At 45.5% G+C, this 21,467-nt stretch overlaps 1 protein-coding gene across 5 annotated transcripts in view; it reads right to left on the bottom strand.

Moving 5' to 3' along the window:
- Window positions 1-21,090, bottom strand: part of ACSL5 (acyl-CoA synthetase long chain family member 5) — a 44,955-nt gene extending 23,865 nt beyond the window's left edge. The window contains exons 1-3 of one of the 5 annotated variants that reach the window (XM_043597520.1): window positions 19,165-19,168; window positions 13,887-13,891; window positions 994-1,178 (exon numbers count right to left, since the gene is read on the bottom strand). In XM_043597520.1, coding sequence (XP_043453455.1) covers window positions 994-1,149 — 156 coding nt within the window. In that variant the 5' untranslated portion in view covers window positions 1,150-1,178; window positions 13,887-13,891; window positions 19,165-19,168. Of the gene's footprint in view, window positions 1-993; window positions 1,179-1,311; window positions 1,422-13,886; window positions 13,892-18,282; window positions 18,549-19,164; window positions 19,169-20,422; window positions 20,535-20,924 lie in introns of those variants that run through there. The other 4 variants (XM_043597518.1, XM_043597516.1, XM_043597517.1 and 1 more) reach the window with 4 other exon arrangements.
- Window positions 21,091-21,467: the final 377 nt, after the last annotated feature.

Here is a 21,467-nt window from a genome sequence, read left to right as displayed (position 1 = left end):
ATTCTCAAGTCAAGTGAGAGGAAGGCTGAAGGAGAAATCATTGAATGTTGAAGTTAGGTTATGCGTGAGCCAGAGGAGCTTGGGGAGATGGTAGTAACACAGGTGAGATCTCAGCGGGTCAATGGTCAGAAAAGGACATCGACAGGCTATTCTTAAAGAACTCTGGTGGAAAACGGGAGGATTGAAAGGAGGTGGTGATCTGAAGCTGTGGGATGAGCAGCATAGGAAGATGTCAACGAAGAATGTGCAAACATCCCAGGATAAAAGCGGGGGTGGCGGAGAGTGGAGGCAGCTTGGAGGAGATTCTCGAGTAGAGGAAAGAAGTTCCTGAAACGATCAGAAGAGGTTAGCCTTATAAAAAATGAGGAAGAGAACATTCTGGGAGCTCTGCCTTTGCTCAGAGAGGTAGGAAGCTGTGTGACTTGCTGAAAGTTGGGGAATTGAGGCAAAAAGCCCTCTTCAGCTTCTGCCAGTTTTAAGAATGAATATGGACCCAAAGCCAGAATTTAACTTCAGGAAATTACCTCTTTACCATTCTCAGGTATTGGGTATCTCAATGACGGCTTTCTCCTGCCACCAACACTGGCTCTATCACCTAGATAACAGGTCAGCAAAATTTTCCCATAGAGGGCTACATAGTAAAAACTTGGGGCTTCGTGGCGCACATCTCTTTTTATTTGGTTAACATCTCTTAAAAGATGTAAAAACCATTCTTAGCTAGCTAGTTGCTCACATAAAGGTGGATTCTGCCCACGGGCTGTAGTTGACCAACCCTGATCCAGATTATTAGCATCCTAAAACCTCGCTGTGGTTTTATGGCTGTTAAAAAGAAAGTACGCCAGTAATAGAAGTTGAAATTTGTAGATTTTCTGGCGATGGTTAACCTAAAAGGCTTCCTTTCCAACGCTATACCTGATTCTCCTCCTGAGTTATGCCAAGGACTTGGATTACATTTTGCGCTTGATCAAACTAGAAAGAGGATTGGTCAGTTACCTCGATTCCCACCGACTGGTTGTTCAAATCCACAGGAGGGAGGACTGGCTGCGGTCTGTTGATCAGCCACAGGAAGATGGCAGTTCCTAAGGTCAGGATGCAGATGAGTGCCGGAGTTGGAAGTGGAGAAAACAAGAAGTTAAAGATAAAAAGCATCTTTGTGAATAGCAGCAGGAAATTCAGGCCTTAAAAAAAAAAAAGAAAAGAAAGAAGAAAGAAAAAGTTAGAGGAAATGGCCATATATATTTTTTTTTACTCGATAGTCGCGTTTACAAAAGGACGCACACACATACACGCATGCACTCCCGCACTTCTAACCCTCCAACAAACCAGGGTTGGACCTCTCTCGGGACAGAATTTCTCTTACTGTTTACTTTAGCAAAGTTGAAAATAATACAGTGCATTCTCTACCCGCCCCCCACCCCGCCTGGCCACAACTTGAATGTCCTCCCACAAGGCAGAAAGGATTAAAGGAAACAGGTTAATCATTTCCTAGACAATTTTGCAAAATGATTGCCTTTTTGTTTTTTGGCCCAACAGGGCCTAGAAGAGCCTTTCTGGATCCAAACTAAGCTGGTTGTCAGAGGAGGGCACTCTGGAGAGCTTCTCCTGACCAGTCAGACCAAGAGTCAGGAAGGACTCTTCTGGCTGGATTTTTCTAGTATAAAACAAACAGAACAGGGAACCTCTGTAGAGGTGACAGAGCAGATTTTAAAAATCAAGCTTTCTGCATGAATGACATTTCCTGCTGACCAGCTACACCTTGCTCATTGCTTGCTTTCTTGAAGCATCGGGAGAGTCTCAGGGATCAACAGCATCAGCTTGCTGTGTCCAATGTCCTTTCCTCCAGGGAGCCTTGGAGAAACCATTTTTACTGGAGGCAATGTCAGCCAGGTACATGGAAAGGATGCTGGAAAATGCACCTGATGCATGGTAGCAAGTGAGCACTGAAGATTGAGGCCAGGAGGAGATCTCAGGGAACTGAAAGCAGCAAAGCTTTTTCCCCAACCCAGCTTTTCTTGTAGCTTCTAGCGATGTCTGGCTTCAAACTGCTCTAGTAGAAGGAGCTAGTGTTTGGGCAAGTCCTAGGAATTTACTCTGGCTAAGGCCATCTCTTCCATCTCTTGCCTCACAGTTTTCAGACTGGATTGTTTGCGAAAATCATGGAATTTAATCCAACCAATGTCATGACATAGCATTTTACAGATAAGCAAATCGGAGCTCCCAAGGGTAAAGTGACTTGTCCCAGTTCACTCAGCATTTCCTGCTGCCGCTTCCCCATAAAAATATGCAAAACCCCTCTTTCATCCCGAGTCTAGCTTTGGGGTTCAAAGAGACTGAATCTGGCTGGAACCGTAGAGGTGACGGCAAAGGAACATCTGGGTGTTCTCAAGAACACAAATTCTGAATTGCCTTTACTGTCACCTCTAAGATTCAACGGATAAAGAAGATGTGGTTTATATATACAATGGAATACTACTTGGCAATGAGAAAGAATGAAATCATGCCATTGCAGCAACGTGGATGGAACCAGAAGGTATCATGCTGAGTGAAATAAGTCCATCAGAGAAGGACAGATATCATATGTTTTCACTCATATGTGGATCTTGAGAAACTTAACAGAAGACCACGGGGGAAGGGAAAGGGAAGAAATAGTTACAAACAGAGAGGGAGGCAAACCATGAAAGACTCTTAAATACAGAGAACAAACTGAGGGTTGATGGTGGGGGGTGTGGAAGAGAGGGGAAAGTGGGTAATGGGCATTGAGGAGGGTACTTGCTGGGATGAGCACTGGGTGTTGTATGTAAGCCAATTTGACAATAAATTCTATTAAAAAAAAAGTTTACTGCAGGGCCCTATGGAATAGTATCTCAGAGATGAGACCAAACATTCCCACTTTAAAATTGAGAGAACAAAGCAAGCCTGAGAGAACAAGTTTTATCAGATAAAGATCATAGTTGCCCTGAGAACTCTGAGAACTTTGGGGCTGCCGCCATTAGCTGGCATCTGGAACTTTCTCCCTCCACCCCAGCAAAGGCTAACCGAGCTCAGGAATTGTGTGTGGGAGCAGGCATGGTCACAAGAATGCTTCAGCCACCTTAGCATTTTTCTGCTCCCTGATTGGCTATTACCTGAATTTGGAGCCATTTTATGGAGGAAAACTGACCTTCCAGAGACTGGGATGACTGTCCCCAACTCCTTGGTGTCTTCCACATTGTGTTTAGGGGAAGAAAAAGACGACAAAACAAAAACAAAGGCAAGGCCCCACAGGTGCTAGGTCACATAAGGACTGGTGGTGCTACCTACTGTGACCGCCTGCCAGGATTGTGAGAGCTGGGATTTTTAGAATCCAGCCTGTCCTGGACTTGTGAAGTGGCACTCGGGGCGACAGAATGTGTTCAAGAGCCAGCCACCCCAGGCGGGGAGGCGGGGAGGCGGGGCCGCCCCAGGGAAAATTATGAAATTGACAAAGCAGGTAGCAGAGCTGAAGCGAAGAGAGACCTGCTCTGTGCTCACCCATCCTGCCACCGCCAGCCCGGTTCCTGAGCTTGGGGACACTGCCACAAGCTAATATCTTCTGATCTGGGATTCTCTCCTCTGTCCTAATCTCACCTTCAAATTAAGAGATTCTTACCTTCACTCTCCTTCTCACCTATGAGAACAGCCTGTCACACTGAGGACTTTTGCTCCCTTCTTGCAGATGGCAGATTTACATTTTAACAAGAGATTTTGCAAATGTTGTCTTCAAAAGAAGGGCTAGAAGTGAAATTTCTGTGGCAGGTGGCAGCCAGGGATGCGGGGAGGAGGGTGGTCGAAGAGATGGGCAGATAGCACAGAGAGAGGCAAGGAGAGAGACAGAACCCGTGACCAGAGCAAAGTCAGCACCTGCTGTCGACCCGGGCTGGTTGTTACCACACGGTAATGTGAACCCACGATCACGAGATCATCAGATTTTGTTCTCCCTAGATAATCTAGCACACTGGATTTTTATGAATCCTCAGTTTTAACTACAGGCCCAAGCAGTAAGAGTCTGGTATGGGATGAACAAAAAGACATCTGGATTAATCTGGACCATGGTCTGTCAATTCTTAAGCCTTCCTTTCAGACATACTGAAGTTATACAGCCCACAGATGTGATGAGACTGGCCACTGGGATACAAACAAGGGAGATACTTATGAAAGCCAAGTCCACAGCTTCAGGAGAATGAAGTACCTTGCTTGCATTGGCAAGGGATTTTTTTGCAGAAGACACTGAGAGATATATCTATTTGTCAAGTGAAATAGCTTACTCACTTTGTTTGCTATTGTAAATCAGATGTTGAACTCAAATAGGACATGTGCAGAATATCAGACAGCTCCTCTCTGCCTCTCCACATTGTTAAAAGTTTATTTATTTTGAGAGCAGTCGGGGGGGGGGAGGAGCAGAAAGAGAGGGAGGCAGAGAATCCCAAGCAGGCTTCATGCTGTCAGCCCCTCACAAACTGAACTGCGAGATCATGACCTGAGCTGAAACCAAGAGTCGGACGCTTAACCGACCAAACCACCCAGGCACCCAGCCGTTTTAAAATGTACAATTCAGGGGCGCCTGGGTGGCTTGGTCGGTTAAGCATCCGACTTCGGCTCAGGTCATGATCTCACGGTCCGTGAGTTCGAGCCCCGTGTCGGGCTCTGTGCTGACAGCTCAGATCCTGGAGCCTGTTTCAGATTCTGTGTCTCCCTCTCTCTCTGCCCCTCCCCTGTTCATGCTCTGTCTCTCTCTGTCTCAAAACTAAATGAATGTTACAAAAAAAAATTTTTTTTTAAATAAAATGTACAATTCAGCAGCATTTAGTACATTCATGATGTTGTACAACCATCACGTCTAGTTAGGTCCAAAATATTTTCATCACGCAAAAAAAAAAAAAAAAAAAAACCCAAGTGCCCCTTAAGCAGTTAGTCCCCCTCTCCCCTTCCTCCTCAGCCCCTGGCAACCACTGATGTACTTTGTTTCTATGGGCTTACAAATTCTTAATATTTCATATGAATGAATCGTGTATATGGGACTCTGTGTCTGACATTTCTCACTCAGCATATTTACAAGGTTTATCCACGTTATAGCATATATTAATACTTCATTTCTTATGGCTGAATAACATTCCATTGTATAGACAGACATTTTACGGATTCATTCATCAGCTGGTAGATATCGGGGTTGTTCCTACATCTTGGCAATGGTGACCAGTGCTATGAACATTTGTATGCAGATTTTGCTTGAATACCTATTTTCAGTTCTTTACGGTAAATTTCTAGAAATGGAATTACTGGGTCACATGGTAATTTTACATTTAAACCTTTTGAAGAACCACCAAAATGTCTTCCACAATGGCTGTGCCATTTTACATTCCAAACAGCAATAGACAGTTCTGATTTCTTTATATCCTCACCAACACTTACTATTTTCGGGGGGGTTTTGATAATAGCCATCCCACTAGGTATGAAATACCATTTCCCTAATGACTAATGACGTTGAACATCTTTTCATATGCTTGTTGACTATTTGTATTTCTTCTGTGAAGAAAGATCTATTACAGTCCTTCGCTCATTTTTAAATTGGGTGGTTCGTCTTTTTGTTGTTGAGTTGTAAGAGTGCTTTACATATTCTGGATACTAGACCCTTATCAGATATATGATTTGCCAATATTTTCTCCCATTCTTTCTTTCTTTTTTTTTTTTTTTAAGTAGGCTCTAAGCCCAGTGTGGGCCTTAACTCATGACCCTGAGATAGAGTCAGATGCTCTATCAACTGAGCGACCCAGGTTCCCCTGCTCCCATTCAGTAGTGTGGATAGCCTTCTTAAGACATACACATATTTTTAACCTTATGATGCTAGTGCCAGAGAGGATTTGCAACTATATCACGTAACTCTCTCACTGTTCAGTTGGGAGAAGCTGAGAGCCCAAGAGATGGTAAAACCTTTGGGCTACACCACTACTGAACTGGGAAGCTCTGGTTATCATCCCAACCTTTAGAATGAATCCATTACAATTTCCAGATACGTTCAAGTAAATGAGGAGAAAATCTACTGTCTCTTTTGTCACGTGTCCTTTGTCACTCAAATTACAATTCTGGTTCAGTCATTTCGTGGAACCCTCCACAAGGAGTTGATGTGGTGGCATTTCCTTCTCTCTTTATATCACTATTTGGGAAGGAATGGAGGAGGGGAAAGTGTGATGGTGGCAAAGAGGAAAGAGAGCTGTGTTATACCGTATGTAGGAATGCCTGTTCCAGGTCATCTACAGATTGTTGAGCAAGCCATACTACACATTAAAATGGTTAGGATGGCCCCAGGTGGAAAGCTTCCTTCACTTTTTGACGTGGTGATAGTGACATGCTGTAGTCCCTTACACCAGCATGTCCATTTGTCCCCAGTCCTCCCCTTGGCTCCCTCCAGGGTCTTCCCTCCTCTGTGGTATGAAGTCATTCGTCTCCTGGCTCCTGACACATTTAGTTCCCAAGCTAGCTGAAGGATACCTTCCACCTTTATACCTGCTTGCAAGCTCCCAGGACCAGCCCCCATGTATAGGTTATGACTACCCCATATTCAGCTCAGAGTTTTGCTCCTTTGAGGATTTGGGCCACCATTTCTTCATGAAGTCTCATTTTCTGTGAATGAAGTCCCCAAATGGACCCTTCTACTATTCTACTATGGTCAACTATGTTTATTGCCATGAAGCTTTCAGGTTATCTTCGACTTACAAATATTGTTTTGTAGTCCCTTTTCTTTGAAAGATCTTATTTTTCCTACATGAATTCAGGTTTCCACCCATATGTCAATTCCCTTCAAGCTTCTGTATTTGCTCTTCCCTTTGCCTGAAACACTATTCCCCGGATCTGAAACAGTGTGTAATACTTATAGGCTGGGCCTCAACTCAAATGTCACCTCCTCAGAGACTTACTCTCTCTGATCACCCTACTTAATACTGCCTTTTCCACTCCAGTCACTACCACAGAACCTTTCTTTCTCTTCTCCATGATACTGTTCACTATCTGAAATAGTCCTAGTCCCTTATCATCCGTTGTCCCTACTGAACTGATGTTCTAACTAGAACAGAGATTTTTGTTTTGTGCACTATTGTATCTCCAATGCCTCCACCATTTCTGGCAGATAGCTAGCTTTTCATGAGTGGTTCTTGAATAAATGGCCAGTTTTCTGGTTTAGAACTGTCTGCTTTAAATCCTCTGTTAGACCATGTTTCCCTTCCTAAAACTCAAACTCCCAAATCTTAGATCATCAAAAGTCACTCTGGCCAATATTGAGATAGGTACTCCCATATCAGTATTTGGCACAGTATTGGGTTAGGAATGGTAGGGAGTGAAAAGGAGGCATTTCTAACACATACCCAGGACTACTCAGGATGAGTATATACCTCTGAGCTTGAAAGACTCTACAAGATGAATCTTATCAAATGATGTCATCTACAGTAGTAAGTGAGCAGGAAATCCAGCCTAGAAAAAATAATTGTGTCAAAGAACAATAAGGCAAATTATCTGTGCTTTTAGGCCTGAAGAACTAACTATTTTCTGTGTGGTAACAAGATATAAATTGCAATCATAAGCTTTTGGGGAAAAAAAAATCTACCTTCTAGAATAGTAACTAATTTGGATTTAATTGGTTTCTCTGTTCCCCTACATGTATGGACTCATTTTGTGGTGATAGAGAGCTCATTAAAAGGGAGACCAGAGTCCCCAGGTTCTTATTCCCAGTTAGTTAACACATTCTTCTGTACTGAATCACTTAGTTTCTTCTAGGGACTAGGTCACAAGCCTTTACGACTCATAATGACTCCAGAGGGGCCTGTGTGTTATTTAGGAGGCTGTATATGAAAGTTATGCTTTCTTAGTTGGGCTTTAAATCACCTGCCCAGGCTCCATTGTTAGTTTCCCTAAATCCCTGCCTCCCCCTCCAATGTAGGAAGCTTCCACCTCAGTTCTTAACCACATAGTTAATATTTCTAGACAAATTCCAAAGTAATGGCAAAAGGTCAACAGAGCATTACAAACATACAAATAGCTTCATGAAAATAACTTTTCCTTAATATGCAGTGAACATGAAGCAGATGTGCATTCTATTTCAAGACCCTTCACCCAGTATCTTCAGAGGTCTGGAGCTAAGGGTTTTCCACCTTTTCTTACACCAGTTTACTCTTCTGCATCAAATATAGTTTTCTGCTTTTGAGAAATAAAAGATATGATACTGTTTCTTAAAACTTAAACAGTCAGAAAACCCTGATATTAGAAAAGCATTGACTTCAAAAGAGGTCAATCTCAGCTACTCATACTATTTAAAATGATGTAAAGGTCAGAAGGGTCAATGTTCGGTTATATCTGAGATAAAATTTGTTGTCATATTTCCCAATTAAAAAAAAAACAGCTGGGAGGGGAGTCTTAAAAACTCTCTAAGGAAATAAGAGGCAATTAGAAGCCATGAAATAATTCAATAACGTAGCTAGTTACCAAATTCGTAGCTAGAAACTCAATAGCTTTCCTTCATTTCATGCAAATAGCTGATTCAAAAGTAATGGGGGAAAAGTCATTCACAATAGCATATATAAGAGTAAATGTGTAGGGGCGCCTGGGTGGCTCAGTCGGTTAAGCGTCTGACTTCGGCTGAGGTCATGATCTTGTGGTCCACGGGTTTGAGCCCTGCGTTGGGCTCTTTGCTAACAGCTCGGACCCTGGAGCCTGCTTCAGATTCTATGTCTCCCTCTCTCTCTGCCCCTTCTCCACTCACCATCTCTCTCTTTCTCTCTCTTAAACACAAACATTTTTTAAAAAAGAATAAATGTGTAAAGTCTCTATTTAAAAAGTTTAGATCTGAGGGACATAAGAAAGGCTTGAAAACTGGAAACGCATGCTTGAGATAGTCAAGAGGACCCCATATTCCTAAATGTATCTATACATTTAATGTAACTTTAATAAGAACCAACAGAATTACTTGGGAAATAAAAAGTTGATTCTAAAGTTCAGCCAGAGGGGTGCCTGGGTGGCTCAGTCTGTTAAGCCTCCCACTTTGGCTCAGGTCATGATCTCATGGTTCATGAGTTCAAGTCCCGTAGCAGGCTCTGTGCTGACAGTTCAGAGCCTGGAGCTTGCTTTGGATTCTGTGCCTCCCTCTCTCTCTGCTCCTCCCCAACTCATACTCTGTCTCTCGCTCTCAAAAATAAACATTTAAAAAAAAAATAAGCTCCACCCAGAAAAATAAAGCTTATTAATAAAAGTCAGAAATTTTTTTTAGAGTTTATTTATTTAATTTGAGAACAGACAAACACTAGCAGAGGTAGGGCAGAGAGAGGGCGACGGAGATCCCAAGCAGGCTCCACACTGTCAGCACGGAGCTTGATGCCTGGCTCAAACCCACCAACTGTGGGATCATGACCTGACCCAAAAGCAAGAGTCAGAGGCTCAACCTACTGAATCACCCAGGTGCCCCAAGAATCAGAAAAGTTTTGAAAACCAACAGGAATTGGGGCTAGGGGGGGACCAGAGAGTTCAACATTACCACATTTGCTTCTGATAGAGCTAGAGAAGTTTTCTATTGATCATGAATACATGAAACTCTGTAACAAAATGATACTGAAACTCCCAGGGGATATATTCACATATACTAAATTGCATTTCAAATAAAGATAGATTTTTTTTCACTTAAAAGTATCAAGACAACTGGCTAGCCATTCAGAGAAAAGACATCAAGCTGATCACTGTCTTACCCCCCCCAACAAAAATTAGCTCAAGGTGGATCAAAGACTTAAATATGAAACAGTGACAACCGTAAGAGTATTTGGGGATAAAAAGTATGAGAGAATGTTTTCTTTTTATAATTCTGGTAGGAGGAAGACTTGAGATAGACACAAAGCCTAGAAGCTGTAAATGAAAATGTTGGCAAGCTTACATAAAATTTTTAAAAATATTTGCCTTGCAGGAAAGATACCAGAGACAAAGATAAACTGGGAAAAGTATCAAATACTTTGCCTATCTAAAGAGCTCATTTCCTCAATAAGGAATGCTTAGAAATCAACAAAAAACAAAACACAACAAACACAATAAAACACAAAGCAAAGGTCACAACCAGAATGTTCACAGCAAAACATTATTTATGAGAAAGACATTCATCTTCGCTTATCATTTAATAAATGCAAATTTAAATGAAATGTCTTTTCCCCCACCCATAAGAGTAGCAAAGATGAAATAGTGTAAAATGCACTGTTAGGGAAACGTAAATTAGGTGCAGTGTCCTTAAAGACGTGCTCATTGCCTTCTAACACAATTTAAAACGTGTGCCCTTTGAACTAATGACCCTACTAGTGACTCATCCTGTAGAAAGACATCAGTTCTATAAAATATATTACAAATGGCTGTTCAAGGTACTGGTTAGGAATGTGGTCTCCTACCCTAGGTAACCTCTGTGTGGTTTCTTTAAAAAAAAAAAATTTTTTTTTTAATCTTTATTTTTGACAGAGAGACAGAGACAGAGTGCGAACTGGGGAGGGGCAGAGAGAGACAGAGAGGGAGACACAGAATCTGAAGCAGACTCTGGGCTCTGAGCTTTCAGCACAGAGCCTGACACGGGGCTCGAACTCACAAACAGCAAGATCATGACCCCAGCTGAAGTTGGATGCTCGACCAACTGAGCCACCCAGGTGGCCCTGTGTGGTTTCTCATCTGTAAAATGGCAATGAAAATATCTTCTTCGTGATTAAAGGAGTTAATGTACCTGTAAAGTACTTAGAACAGTGCCTGGTGTATAGAATCAAGTATCAGCTATTCTGTTCACTATTGTTACATCTACAGGATTTTTTTATTATTATTTTTTTTATAATGCGGGAGACCAGGAAAGCCTACCTTGATAGGAGAGCAACCAAATAAATCAGAGCACTGTCACACAGTGTGCTCTGGGCAGGTATTATAAAGAATAAAGCAGATCTGTATGTACTGATGTGGAAAGGGCTCTATGATACATTACTGAGTAGAAAGAAAAAAAAAATCCACACTTGGACAAATGCCTATGTGTTTGTGTTTCTGAAAGTATATTCCTCATATGAAAAGATGTATGGAGGAAGAGGAATCATGAGTGGATTTTCCCTGAAAATTTCAAGTATTCAATCATTCAGCCAAGAGATATTTAAGGGCTTGACTGTATATTGGTGTCATTCCAGGTGCTGGGGACATGGCAGTGAAAACCCTGTCCTTGTGGGGTTGTATTTTCTCGGGGAGTTTGACAAGTCTGACCAATGACTAGATTGCATAGTATATGGAATTAAAAAAAAATAGAATCAGGGAAGAGGATTGTGGACAGCAGGGGTTAAGTTTTCAAGCAAGTCTCATCAGGAAGGTAACTTGAGAGCAGGCGCTGTTTAACGTGAAATACGCGTGCTTTACTGCTTTAAAAAAGACAGCAAAAACCCAAGAACAAACAAGAGCTCCAAATGACCCCACCTCGGCCTGAGGCAGCTGATCGAGAAAGTTCCACCACCTCGGTTGTTGACATTTCATGTGCATGTGCCTGAGAACGTGGCCTCAGCTTCATTTCTGCAAGGGCAGCCTTCCCACCACCAAAGCCACACTGAACGCGGCCGTTCTGAGCGCTCGCGTTGTGTGCAATCCTCTTAGCCACAGAGTGAGCCGGTTCGGACAGCAGCGCTGGGGGTGGAAACGTTTTTCATCCATTTCTTTAGCAGATAAAGAGAGCAAAGGTGAAGTTTGAGTCACAGGGCCAAAAGGGGCCCTGAAAGGGCACCTTTCAACATTCACTGCAAGGAGCCGAGAAGAGGCTGGCGTAAGATCCTGACCTAGGAGATGGCAGTTGACTTTCCAGCCAGTCACCGCTGCCCAGGTGCTCAGGCCACCACTCGCGCCAGCCTTCTCCAGCAAGCAGTTCCAGGTCACCAGACACAGACCCCTCTCTCCATCTGGGGCCTGGCACCCAGTGTGCTCGGGGGCACACACACCAGGCAATGTCCCCAGGCAGACGGCAGAGGGCCGCCTCCTCTCCACGGGGTCAGGCAGGACAGAGCAGGGAGACTGTATTCCCAAAGGGGACCCCTATGAAGTCCCGGGGGGTGACTGAGCGGTCATTTCCACAGCATGGAAATATTCTGTGAGTGTTTAATTAAAACAGGAAAGCGATATCAAGGTCACACGCCTTGCCCTTCCCCGCCCAAATGCTAGGCCATAGCCAACAACTCCAATTTGTAAGGCAGCTGGCAGGGAGAGGGGGAGGGTTAGGCTTGAAATGGTTTTCCTGGCCTGCGAGTAAGCACGCTATAAATAAATCAGGATGTTTTTAATGCATATCCATGGGTAATATCTTTGCTGCTGAATCACACAGGGAAAGCTCCAGGAACCAGAGCTCAGGAGGCTTGTACGAATCGGAGGTGGCTCCGTTCTATCCTGAGGTTTGGGCCTCGGGAAAGCTTCCTGTGACTCAGTGGATGCCTTGGCTGTGAGTGTTCCCAGGCAGTAGCTGTCTGAGCCTTCAGGGTCTACTACACCCTGCACAGAGCCTGAGGTCCAGCAGGAACCCTCTAGGTCCCAGCGAGTCACTTGTTCCTTTTGCTTACCAATGGCACAAGTTCAGGGGAGAGAACGAGGGAGGAACATCTGTTGAAGGAAACAGGTTGCAGCATTCAGTCCTACAAGGACCCAATGTGCTCCTACACACACAGATGGGGCAGAGGTGGCTGAGCCCTCTTCCGAAACGCCACAGCCAGGGGCCACATGCCATGACATTGACCACACCAAGCAGCTTGACCTGAAGGAGCTCAAGGGTCACTCATTCTACAAGCGTTTGAATATTTGAGCACCTACTATGTGCCAGGCAGTGTGTTCAGCGTGCGGAAAGCACGCTGGGACTTCACGGTCAAGGAGGAGATAAAACCAATTCCCCAGGCAGTAAACAAATGCTTAATGGCATATACACCAGTCTTGGCAGAATCTGGTGGACTGGAGAGGTCCATGTGCCAAGAGAGAGATTTACTCTCTATATCTTATTTATAAAATTACATATTTCATTTTAAAAAGGAAAACAAAAGGTCTTGGACCAACTGTGTGCCCAGCACTTTGCCATGTGCAGAGAAACACTTAGAAGACCTACCCCCTGTCAAGAGCCTATTGAACACACTTACAGAAGGATTCAGTGTGGGAGACGCAAGTGTAGACTGGACTAGGTGAAGGGGGCTGTGTGGAGACTAGACTCTCAAGGATGTGTGGCTCTCGATCTCCTAGGTTTATGGCCAGTGGTGTCATTTCCAGGGTCAATCAAGGAGGATGACCCCACCAATTAGGCCAATGGCTAATAAGTCCCCAACTAGGATTCTAACCATGATTCTGTCACCAAACCATCTTTCTCAACTGTCATCTCTGTCTCTCCGGTTTTTTTTCCACAGAGAAGGGAGGGGAGGGGAACACCCAGATGTGGGGGCAGAGGTAGAGTATGACTAAAGGTGCTGATGTGGGACAAGCATGATACCTGGGGAAGGGAAATAGTGAAGGGGTGTTTCTGATGCAGGTAGAGGATCCCTCTTGAGTTGAAAGGAAGGTGGGGGAGAAAAAGCCTCAAGAAGACTGAAGGTAACAGTATCTGGTGCCTGGTGGAGACACTATACAACTCAACTAAAGCCATTTCAGTTCATAAATACCAGAGAGCCCTAGGGTGCCAGGCCTTGCCCTGTTGAGTAGGATTTAACAAAAAAGCCCTCATTACATTAAACACCACAAGCCTCTTAACTTGGTCCATGAAGACACCATAGGATGGTTGAGCCACCCATAGGCTGACCCCCAATCTGGGTCTCAGATTGACACAGTCAACCTTAATCTACCAACAAACCACAGCCCAGCAGCCCTACCCTGAGGAAAACCTTGTCTCAACAAACACCCCTCAAGGCTTCCCAAGTGTGTTGCTCATTATGAGAACGGGGGTCAGGAGGATCAGCACCAGAAGTTCACGGGACTTGATAAGAGAGCCTGTAAAAAGATAGTCTGGACAAAGTGCTAGGCCCCCATCACCCATGCAGGAGAAAAACAGTGAGTTGAAACTTTGTGAAAGGGGCCTTCCTGCCAGAGCTCCTGCAGAGTCAGCCCTCAAATTACCTGGTTGGCCGCTGGTCATAAGTCACCGGATTCAAAGTGCAAACAACAAGCTTTATGGCCAACAGTCTCATTTACAGCAACAAACTTTCAAGGCCGTTGCCCTTCCAGGTGCCAGAGCAACAGCCCTACCCCTCGCGTGGCCCTGGGGATAGCTACGTAAAGTCAATGGCGTCAGTTTCCCTCAACTGCACGCAAAAGGGGACAGGTAACCATTCCTACTTAAAAGGGGTACTGTATACCGAGCCCTCTAGGCACTGCTGGTCATGAGAGGTCCTCAGGAAGCCGGGATCTCTTTCCCACTTCCGCTTCCCTCCGTTCCGGACTCCTGGCCAAGTACCAGGTGTCCTACCCAGAGGCTTCCTGAAGGAGAAGAAACCAAGACCTTCATATTGTCACTGCCCTCCACCTTGTGAGCCAAGGTCTTAGCAACTCCTCGTTTCTATTTAAACGAAGGATTTCTCGTTGCAGAGGGCATGATGCACCTCTGAATTCTGACCCAGCTATCTCCTCTGACCCTACCCCACCCCTGCATCCTCTTCCACAGCTACCCACCACTTCACACATCCTAGAGGAGACTGACCCACGGAGACCCAGAGTTTGGCTACCAGCTCCCCCAAAGAGGGTCAATACTATGGCCTGACCACAGAAGTACAGGGGCTGCTTCGCCTTCCAAACTCCAAATCTCATATATTTATTGAGACATCATGGATTAAGAGCCTAGGAACTATCAGGCCCTGTGTCCTGGGGAAGAGTGAGTGAGAGAGCCCTTTTTCGATGCAGAGGCATGGTTGCTTAAAAGAGATAAAGACCTGGACGTATTTACAGCAGGTGTGCTGAGAACAATGACGGCTGACTCAGGGCTGCTGGGGACAGGTCCCCCTTGCAGGGTGCTGCCACGCACGAGAACCACCTCAGACTGCACCCCAGCTGAGGGTCCACGCATCTACTGGCCAAAAATAGGAAACAGACAGGAACAGAAACTTCATTCCTGGTTAGTAAACAATTGCCAAATCCTGGTTTGGTAAGCCACCTTCCCAGAGGCAAGAGGATTGTTTTTTCTTTTCCCAGGTGCAGTTCACATACCATCAACCATTTAAAGTGAGTAATTTCGGGGAGAGGGGGCGCCTGGGTGGCTCGGTCAGTTAAACGTCTGACTTCGGCTCAGGTCCTGATCTCACGGTTCGTGGGTTCAAGCCTCGAGTTGGGCTCTGTGCTGACAGCTCAGAGCCTGGAGCCTGCTTCGGATTCTGGGTCTCCCCCTCTCTCTGCCCCTCCACCTCACCTACTTGCATTCTGTCTCTTCTCTCTCCAAAATAAAAATACATCAAAAACCAATTCCTTTTAAATAAAGTGAATAATTTCGTGGCATTTAGTACATTCACAGTTTTGTGGAATCAACCACTTCTATCTAGTTCCAAAATATTTTCATCACCCCTAAAGGAAACCCTGGGCCCATTAAGCAGGTACTCCCGATTCCTTTCCCAGTCCCTGGCACCACCGACCAATCTGCTTTCTTTGTCCACGGATTTGAATGGGAAGGATTTTCAAAAGAGAGATTTCTCCCAGTTTCTAGTTCTTTCATCACTAAACTAGACCAGACTCACTGGAACGGAGGCACAGTTTGCCCTTTGGTACTACATGAGCCAGGATTCAAATCCCAGTTTCTACCTTTCCTTAAGTGTGTCCAGTTTCTGTACTTGTAAGCCTCAGTTTCCCCATCTGCGAAACAACCCACCTGCCTCCCAGGACCGTTTCAAAGATTAAAAGATAACCCCTCCAAGACTAAGCCCAGCCCTGCCCCATAGGAAACAGTCAACGAACGGTAGCTGTAACATTGGCAGTTCTAGAAAAATGTCAACCTGAGAAGCATTAATAAGTATGTGAAGTCAAGATCTGCCGAGGTCACCACACAGGAAAACCTTTTCACGAATGCAGTTTTCTAAGAGATCTGAACAAAGGCTAACTCTGTAGCTGACTGGTTGGACCATGGTTTTTCGTGTCACACAGACAGCTTTGATCTCTGATGTTGGAAAAGCTACTTATTTCCCTGAGCCAATTCTCTCAGCCGTAAAATGGTGAAACCATCCATGTCATAAGGTTGCCTTAATTAAATGTTAAGAGCAGCTATTATGAGCTGGTGCTTAACTCTAACTGGCCTCATCTTCCTCTTCATTCATTCTCAGACCCCGAGCCTCTCTATAGAATCTGTGGCCCTCACTGCATGTTTAGCATGGAGGCATTCGATCATATACTAATATTATAGTAGGTGTTTTTGCCCTGAAGTGTTAGAATATAGCCTGAGAGAGAAGACTATGTTAGGTCAGGACCTAGCCAAATACCTGGCTGAAATATTCTGTTTGGCCTTAGCCGTGTGTTGTTGTTTTATTTATTTTTATTTTTATTTTTCAACGTTTTTATTTATTTTTGGGACAGAGAGAGACAGAGCATGAACGGGGGAGGGGCAGAGAGAGAGGGAGCACAGAATCGGAAACAGGCTCCAGGCTCTGAGCCATCAGCCCAGAGCCCGACGCGGGGCTCGAACTCACGGACCGCGAGATCGTGACCTGGCTGAAGTCGGACGCTTAACCGACTGCGCCACCCAGGCACCCCTGTTGTTGTTTTAAATTAAGTTGGAATGGGGGCACATCCACCTTGCATTTTGCTAGAGACCCCACCATCTGCATTTTCTTACCTACCATCTATTTAACTCTATGATCCGCCTGTTCTATAAATATCTGTGGCCCTTGTTCTAATTTTTTGTTCCTTTTATTGTGTCAAGCACACAAGTGACGCCCACAAGAATTTAGACCATGCCTCTTCTAAGAGGATTCTGTGTTCATCTCAAATACTCATCAATTGGAGGGGACCACTACAGAGTAACGCCCATGCTGCAGTAGAAAGGGAGCGTTCAAGTGAAACCAATTATTCTGTTTTTATTTTTTACTAAATAAACCTTTTTTTTTAAGTTTATTTATTTTGGAGAGAGAGAGAGGGAACACACAAGCAGGGGAGGGACCGAGAGAGAAAGAGAGGGAGACACAGAATCCAAAGCAGGCTCCAGGCTCTGAGCTGTCAGCTGAGAGCCCGAAGCGGGGCTTGAACTCACAAACTGTGAAATCATCGTCCGAGCCAAAGAAAGATGCTTAGCTGACTGAGCCACCCAGGTGTCCCTAAATCAATCTTTTTAAAATCAAATGACATTTTATTATTATTTTAAGTTTATATATTTTAAGAGAGAGCATTCATGCAAGTGGAGGAGGGGCAGAGAGAGGAGGAGAGACAGAGTCTCGAGCAGGCCCGTCACGGGGCTCGACACCACAGTTGTGAGATCATGTCCTGAGCCAACATCAAGACTCGGATGCTCAACTGACTGAGCCTCCCAGGTGCCCCTAAATTGTCTTATTTTTTTAGGATTCTGCTGCTGTTAGAGAATACCAATCATTTACAAATTGGAGTGATAGATCGATAGATTCAATTTTACTTTTCAAACCACTAAAGAAGATTAATGCCCACAGAAGGTAGCAATCCCCAACCATGGAGTCCCTTCCCAAAGCTCACTCTTTTTTTTTTTTTTTAAGGTTTACTTATTTTGAGAGAGAGAGAGAGATCAGAGAGGGAGATAGAGAGAGTATCTGCATCGTCAGCACGGAGCCTGACACGGGGCTCGAACTCGTGAACTGTGAGATCATGACCTGAGCAGAAACCGAGAGTCGGATGCTTAACTGACTGACCCACACAGCACCCCCCCCCAAGTCCTTGAAGTTCACCTTAGATTCAACATATGGCCCTACCCCTTAAAACTGATCTAAGTCCGTTCAGAAACCATCCATCCCTCCCTCACCCATTAGCTCTCACCATAGGAAGGAGTCAAATTTCACAATGAAAACTGAAGAGGTCTCGGTTCTGGTCCATCTCCTCCAAGAGAGACAGGTGAAAGAAAATCCAGTCCACATGCCCCACATTCCCCCTTCCCTTCACCCCTCCTGATAAGGACGGTTTAAAAGTGTCCATTAGAGAGCTGGGAGAGAGAGAGAGAGTGCTGACACGTGCCAGGCACACAGCAGGCTCTAGACTGGCTGAAGCTGGGGGTTGGGGCGGCCCCTCGCCTCTGCCCCATGCTCACAAGACCCCTTGCTAAATACTCCCTCAGGAAGGTCCCCTTACCCTGTGAAGGGGTCGCATCTGTTGGCGCTTCCTGCAAATGGGGTCTCCTGGCTCCGGGTTCCTCCTGGCACAGAATCCTTGTCCCTCTTCCCTCACCCCCAGTTCCTCCAAGGATAGGCTGGCTCCAGAGCATCCATGCAGAGGGATGGCTCGGCTCCCAGCGTCCCCAGTTGTGCCCTGTGTGAGCTGTCCCGAGTCAGGCCATGGCCAGGCTTTCTAACGTGCTCCGGGACTTCACTTCCTGGTTTTTCTTTCACAACTGAAAGTGGAAGCGTTCTGAGCAGCAGGAGAAAAGCCGCCAAGCTGCCTGGCTCCTTTTCAAAGCCCTTAACCCCAGCTCCTAAAGGCTGAAACAAAAGCCAGCCCGAATCGCACCATTCACCCTTGGCTCCTGTGACTGACTACCTTGAAATGAAGATCAAAACAAAACTGGACTGACTTGAGGTGCCCGGAGCAGAGCACCCATGCCAGAAAGGGGACACCGCTCCCCGCCTCGACTCCCAGGACAGGAAGGTCCAGCCCGCTGTTGCATCCCTCCCGATGGTGGGGCACTTGGCACAGTGTCCCCCTCCTCCAACCTCCGTCCTCCCTCCACCTGCCTCAGTCCCCAAGCGCTTCTGATAAAGCCAATGGAACCAGCAATGACAGTGACCCAGACGGAGAGCTTTTGTTCTTTTCCTCTGACACAATCAGCTGCCCATCCTTTTCACACCTTGAAATCTAAATTAAAAAATCGATTGTGCTGCCTCCTTCACCTCCAATTAAAGCTGGGAACTTTTGAAACCACAGGAAGGCAACGAGTACGTATGTCCTTAGCTGTCCAGTTGATCTCGTATCTTGCAGCTTCTGGAAAACCCACTGTACATGCATGAGCCACTTGACAGGAAAAGGCAAGTCACTTCTCAGTGTTACTGGAAAAATTGTCCCGCATGTGCAGACCCCTAAAAGGGTCCTGGAGATCGGTCTGCAGGATGTCAGAACCTATAGTAGCTTCAGAGGATTCACCTCGGGCTGTGGCCACAAAAGGGCGCAGGAGCTCCCATTCTTGGATTCGGAAGCAGAAATCGTGAGTTCTCCGGCTTCTTCCTCCTCACCCCCCACCTTACCTCCCAGATGCCCAGTGGTCCCTTCAGGAAGGCTCATGGTAAGTCTGACACAAGCCTGACCCTTTACCAGAGCTAGATGAGGGTTCATTTCGCTCTACAGAGAAGAGATCCTAAAAGCCTCCAAGCTAAAAAGCAGCCAGGGCGAGCCAGGTCAATCTCAGAGAATGGCACCTGATCCCTGGGCCTCACAGGAGCCCCACTTTAGATGTAGAAGAAAGACCAAGTACAGGAAGAGGAGGTTAGCCATCCTGTCAGTCTAGCTTATTGGTGATTTCGTGGCTGGAGGGACACGTGGCATTGCTTAGTTTCAGGAGCTCATTCCTTTGAGAAGTAGCTCCGTCCAGCAGAGGTCAGAGAATGGCAGAATGGATGTTAAGTCTCAGCTATTCTTTTTTTTTTTTTTAATTTTTTTTAACATTTATTCATTTTTGAGAGTGAAAGAGACAGAGCACAAGTAGGGGAGGGGCAGAGAGAGAGGGAGACACAGAACCCAAAGCAGGCTCCAGACTCTGAGCTGTCAGCACAGAGCCCGATGCGGGGCTTGAACCCACAAACCGTGAGATCATGACCTGAGCTGAAGTCGGACGTTTTACCGACTGAGCCACCCAGGCACCCCCTCAGCTATTCTAATACCCTGAGTGCTGGCTTCTTTTACCAGATGAATGGAGAGCGCTCAGGGCCAAATGAGCTTTTCCTTTTATTATTATTATTAATTAATTAATTTACTTTTTACTATTTTCCTCCAGGTGCGGGCACTCAAGTTGAGAAGTGCCTCGATCATTTACAAATTCTAGCAGAGTGGCATTCCCATTTGATTGTATGCACACGTCAATAACACTCCCAAGATTTCCGGAAATAACGGGAGGTTTTGACAACACAAGAATTCTGTATTCTATAGCAGCAGCCTAGAGCGACAGGACTGGTCAGAAGTCTAGTCTAAGCCACACAACCTGCGAACTAGGTAGCCCAGGCCAAGTTGTTGAACAGCCCAGAGACACTTTATTCATCTATGAAATGGGAACAATACCACTTACCTTCTAGAAGGTGGTGAGCAGACGAGGTAACACAGGTCACACACCTAGTACAGACCTCAGCACCCAAGGGAACGTCTGCTGAGGACTCTCTCCCCCCAGTCCCTTCCAAATGGGAATCCCTGCCATCAGCAGCTGGCAAATAGCCCTTGTAACCATCCTGACACAGAAATTTTTGAATGGAAGATGAAGGAGACATACATCTTGGTTTTGTAACTCTTAAAATGTTTGTCTATTTTAGTTGGATTCAGTGAAATTAACAACTTTCTCTCCCAAATCCACCTCCTGCCAGCATTCACATAGCCTTGATGTCTCCACGCCTTTCCACTTGGTTTCTGCTTTGCCTCCCCACAAGTCAGCTGAGATTACTACTAAACCAAATGTAATTTCATATAGTAAAAGATCTCCAAGGCTGAGGAGAGACATGTGTCTTCCCTCCCCACCCCTGCCCTTGCCATCCTGTCGGTGTAGAAACCAGAGAGTAGATAGTGTTATTGCAGCTTACCTTGTAGGAATAGGCTCACTTCCCGGGGCCAGGAAATGAACGCCTGACAGCCGGCTGCACTGGTTCAGCACCACATTCAGACACCTCTGTCCTTTCCTCAGCTCCTGCGATGAGGCCACATCTGAAGCCAATGCGTGCTGCCCTGAGAGTGACCAAAGACTCTCCTGGAACCTTTGTACCTGTTGCAACAGAGGTTCAAAGGTAGAAGTTACCTGTTCCAACACTTGAAATAACATCCAACAGCGAGAAGCACAGAATTTGGCAAAAGGTTAAAACAGAGATGGTTATGCAAGGGCTTAAGAGGAAGGAGAAGAAAAAAGACAGCCCTCTGCTCAGAAAGCTAACATACAACAAGCAAAACCTTTATAAAGCCCATACCTCAGGGGAAAGAAAGTGGACAGACAGGGCTTGGCATCTGCCTTTGGGACAGAGTCCCTGAGACCGTGATAGCAAGAGGGAGGTCTAGCGCACAAGAGGGAAAACTCGTTCCTTGAGTTGTGGTTGAGCAAAACATGAGAAGCCACGTTAATTGGCTCAAGCTAG

This window comes from Prionailurus bengalensis, chromosome D2 (genome assembly GCF_016509475.1).
Source record: "Prionailurus bengalensis isolate Pbe53 chromosome D2, Fcat_Pben_1.1_paternal_pri, whole genome shotgun sequence".
NCBI classification, from domain to species: Eukaryota; Metazoa; Chordata; class Mammalia; order Carnivora; family Felidae; genus Prionailurus; species Prionailurus bengalensis.
Note: the sequence above shows the minus strand (reverse complement) of the source record. Positions and strands in the feature narration are given on the sequence as shown.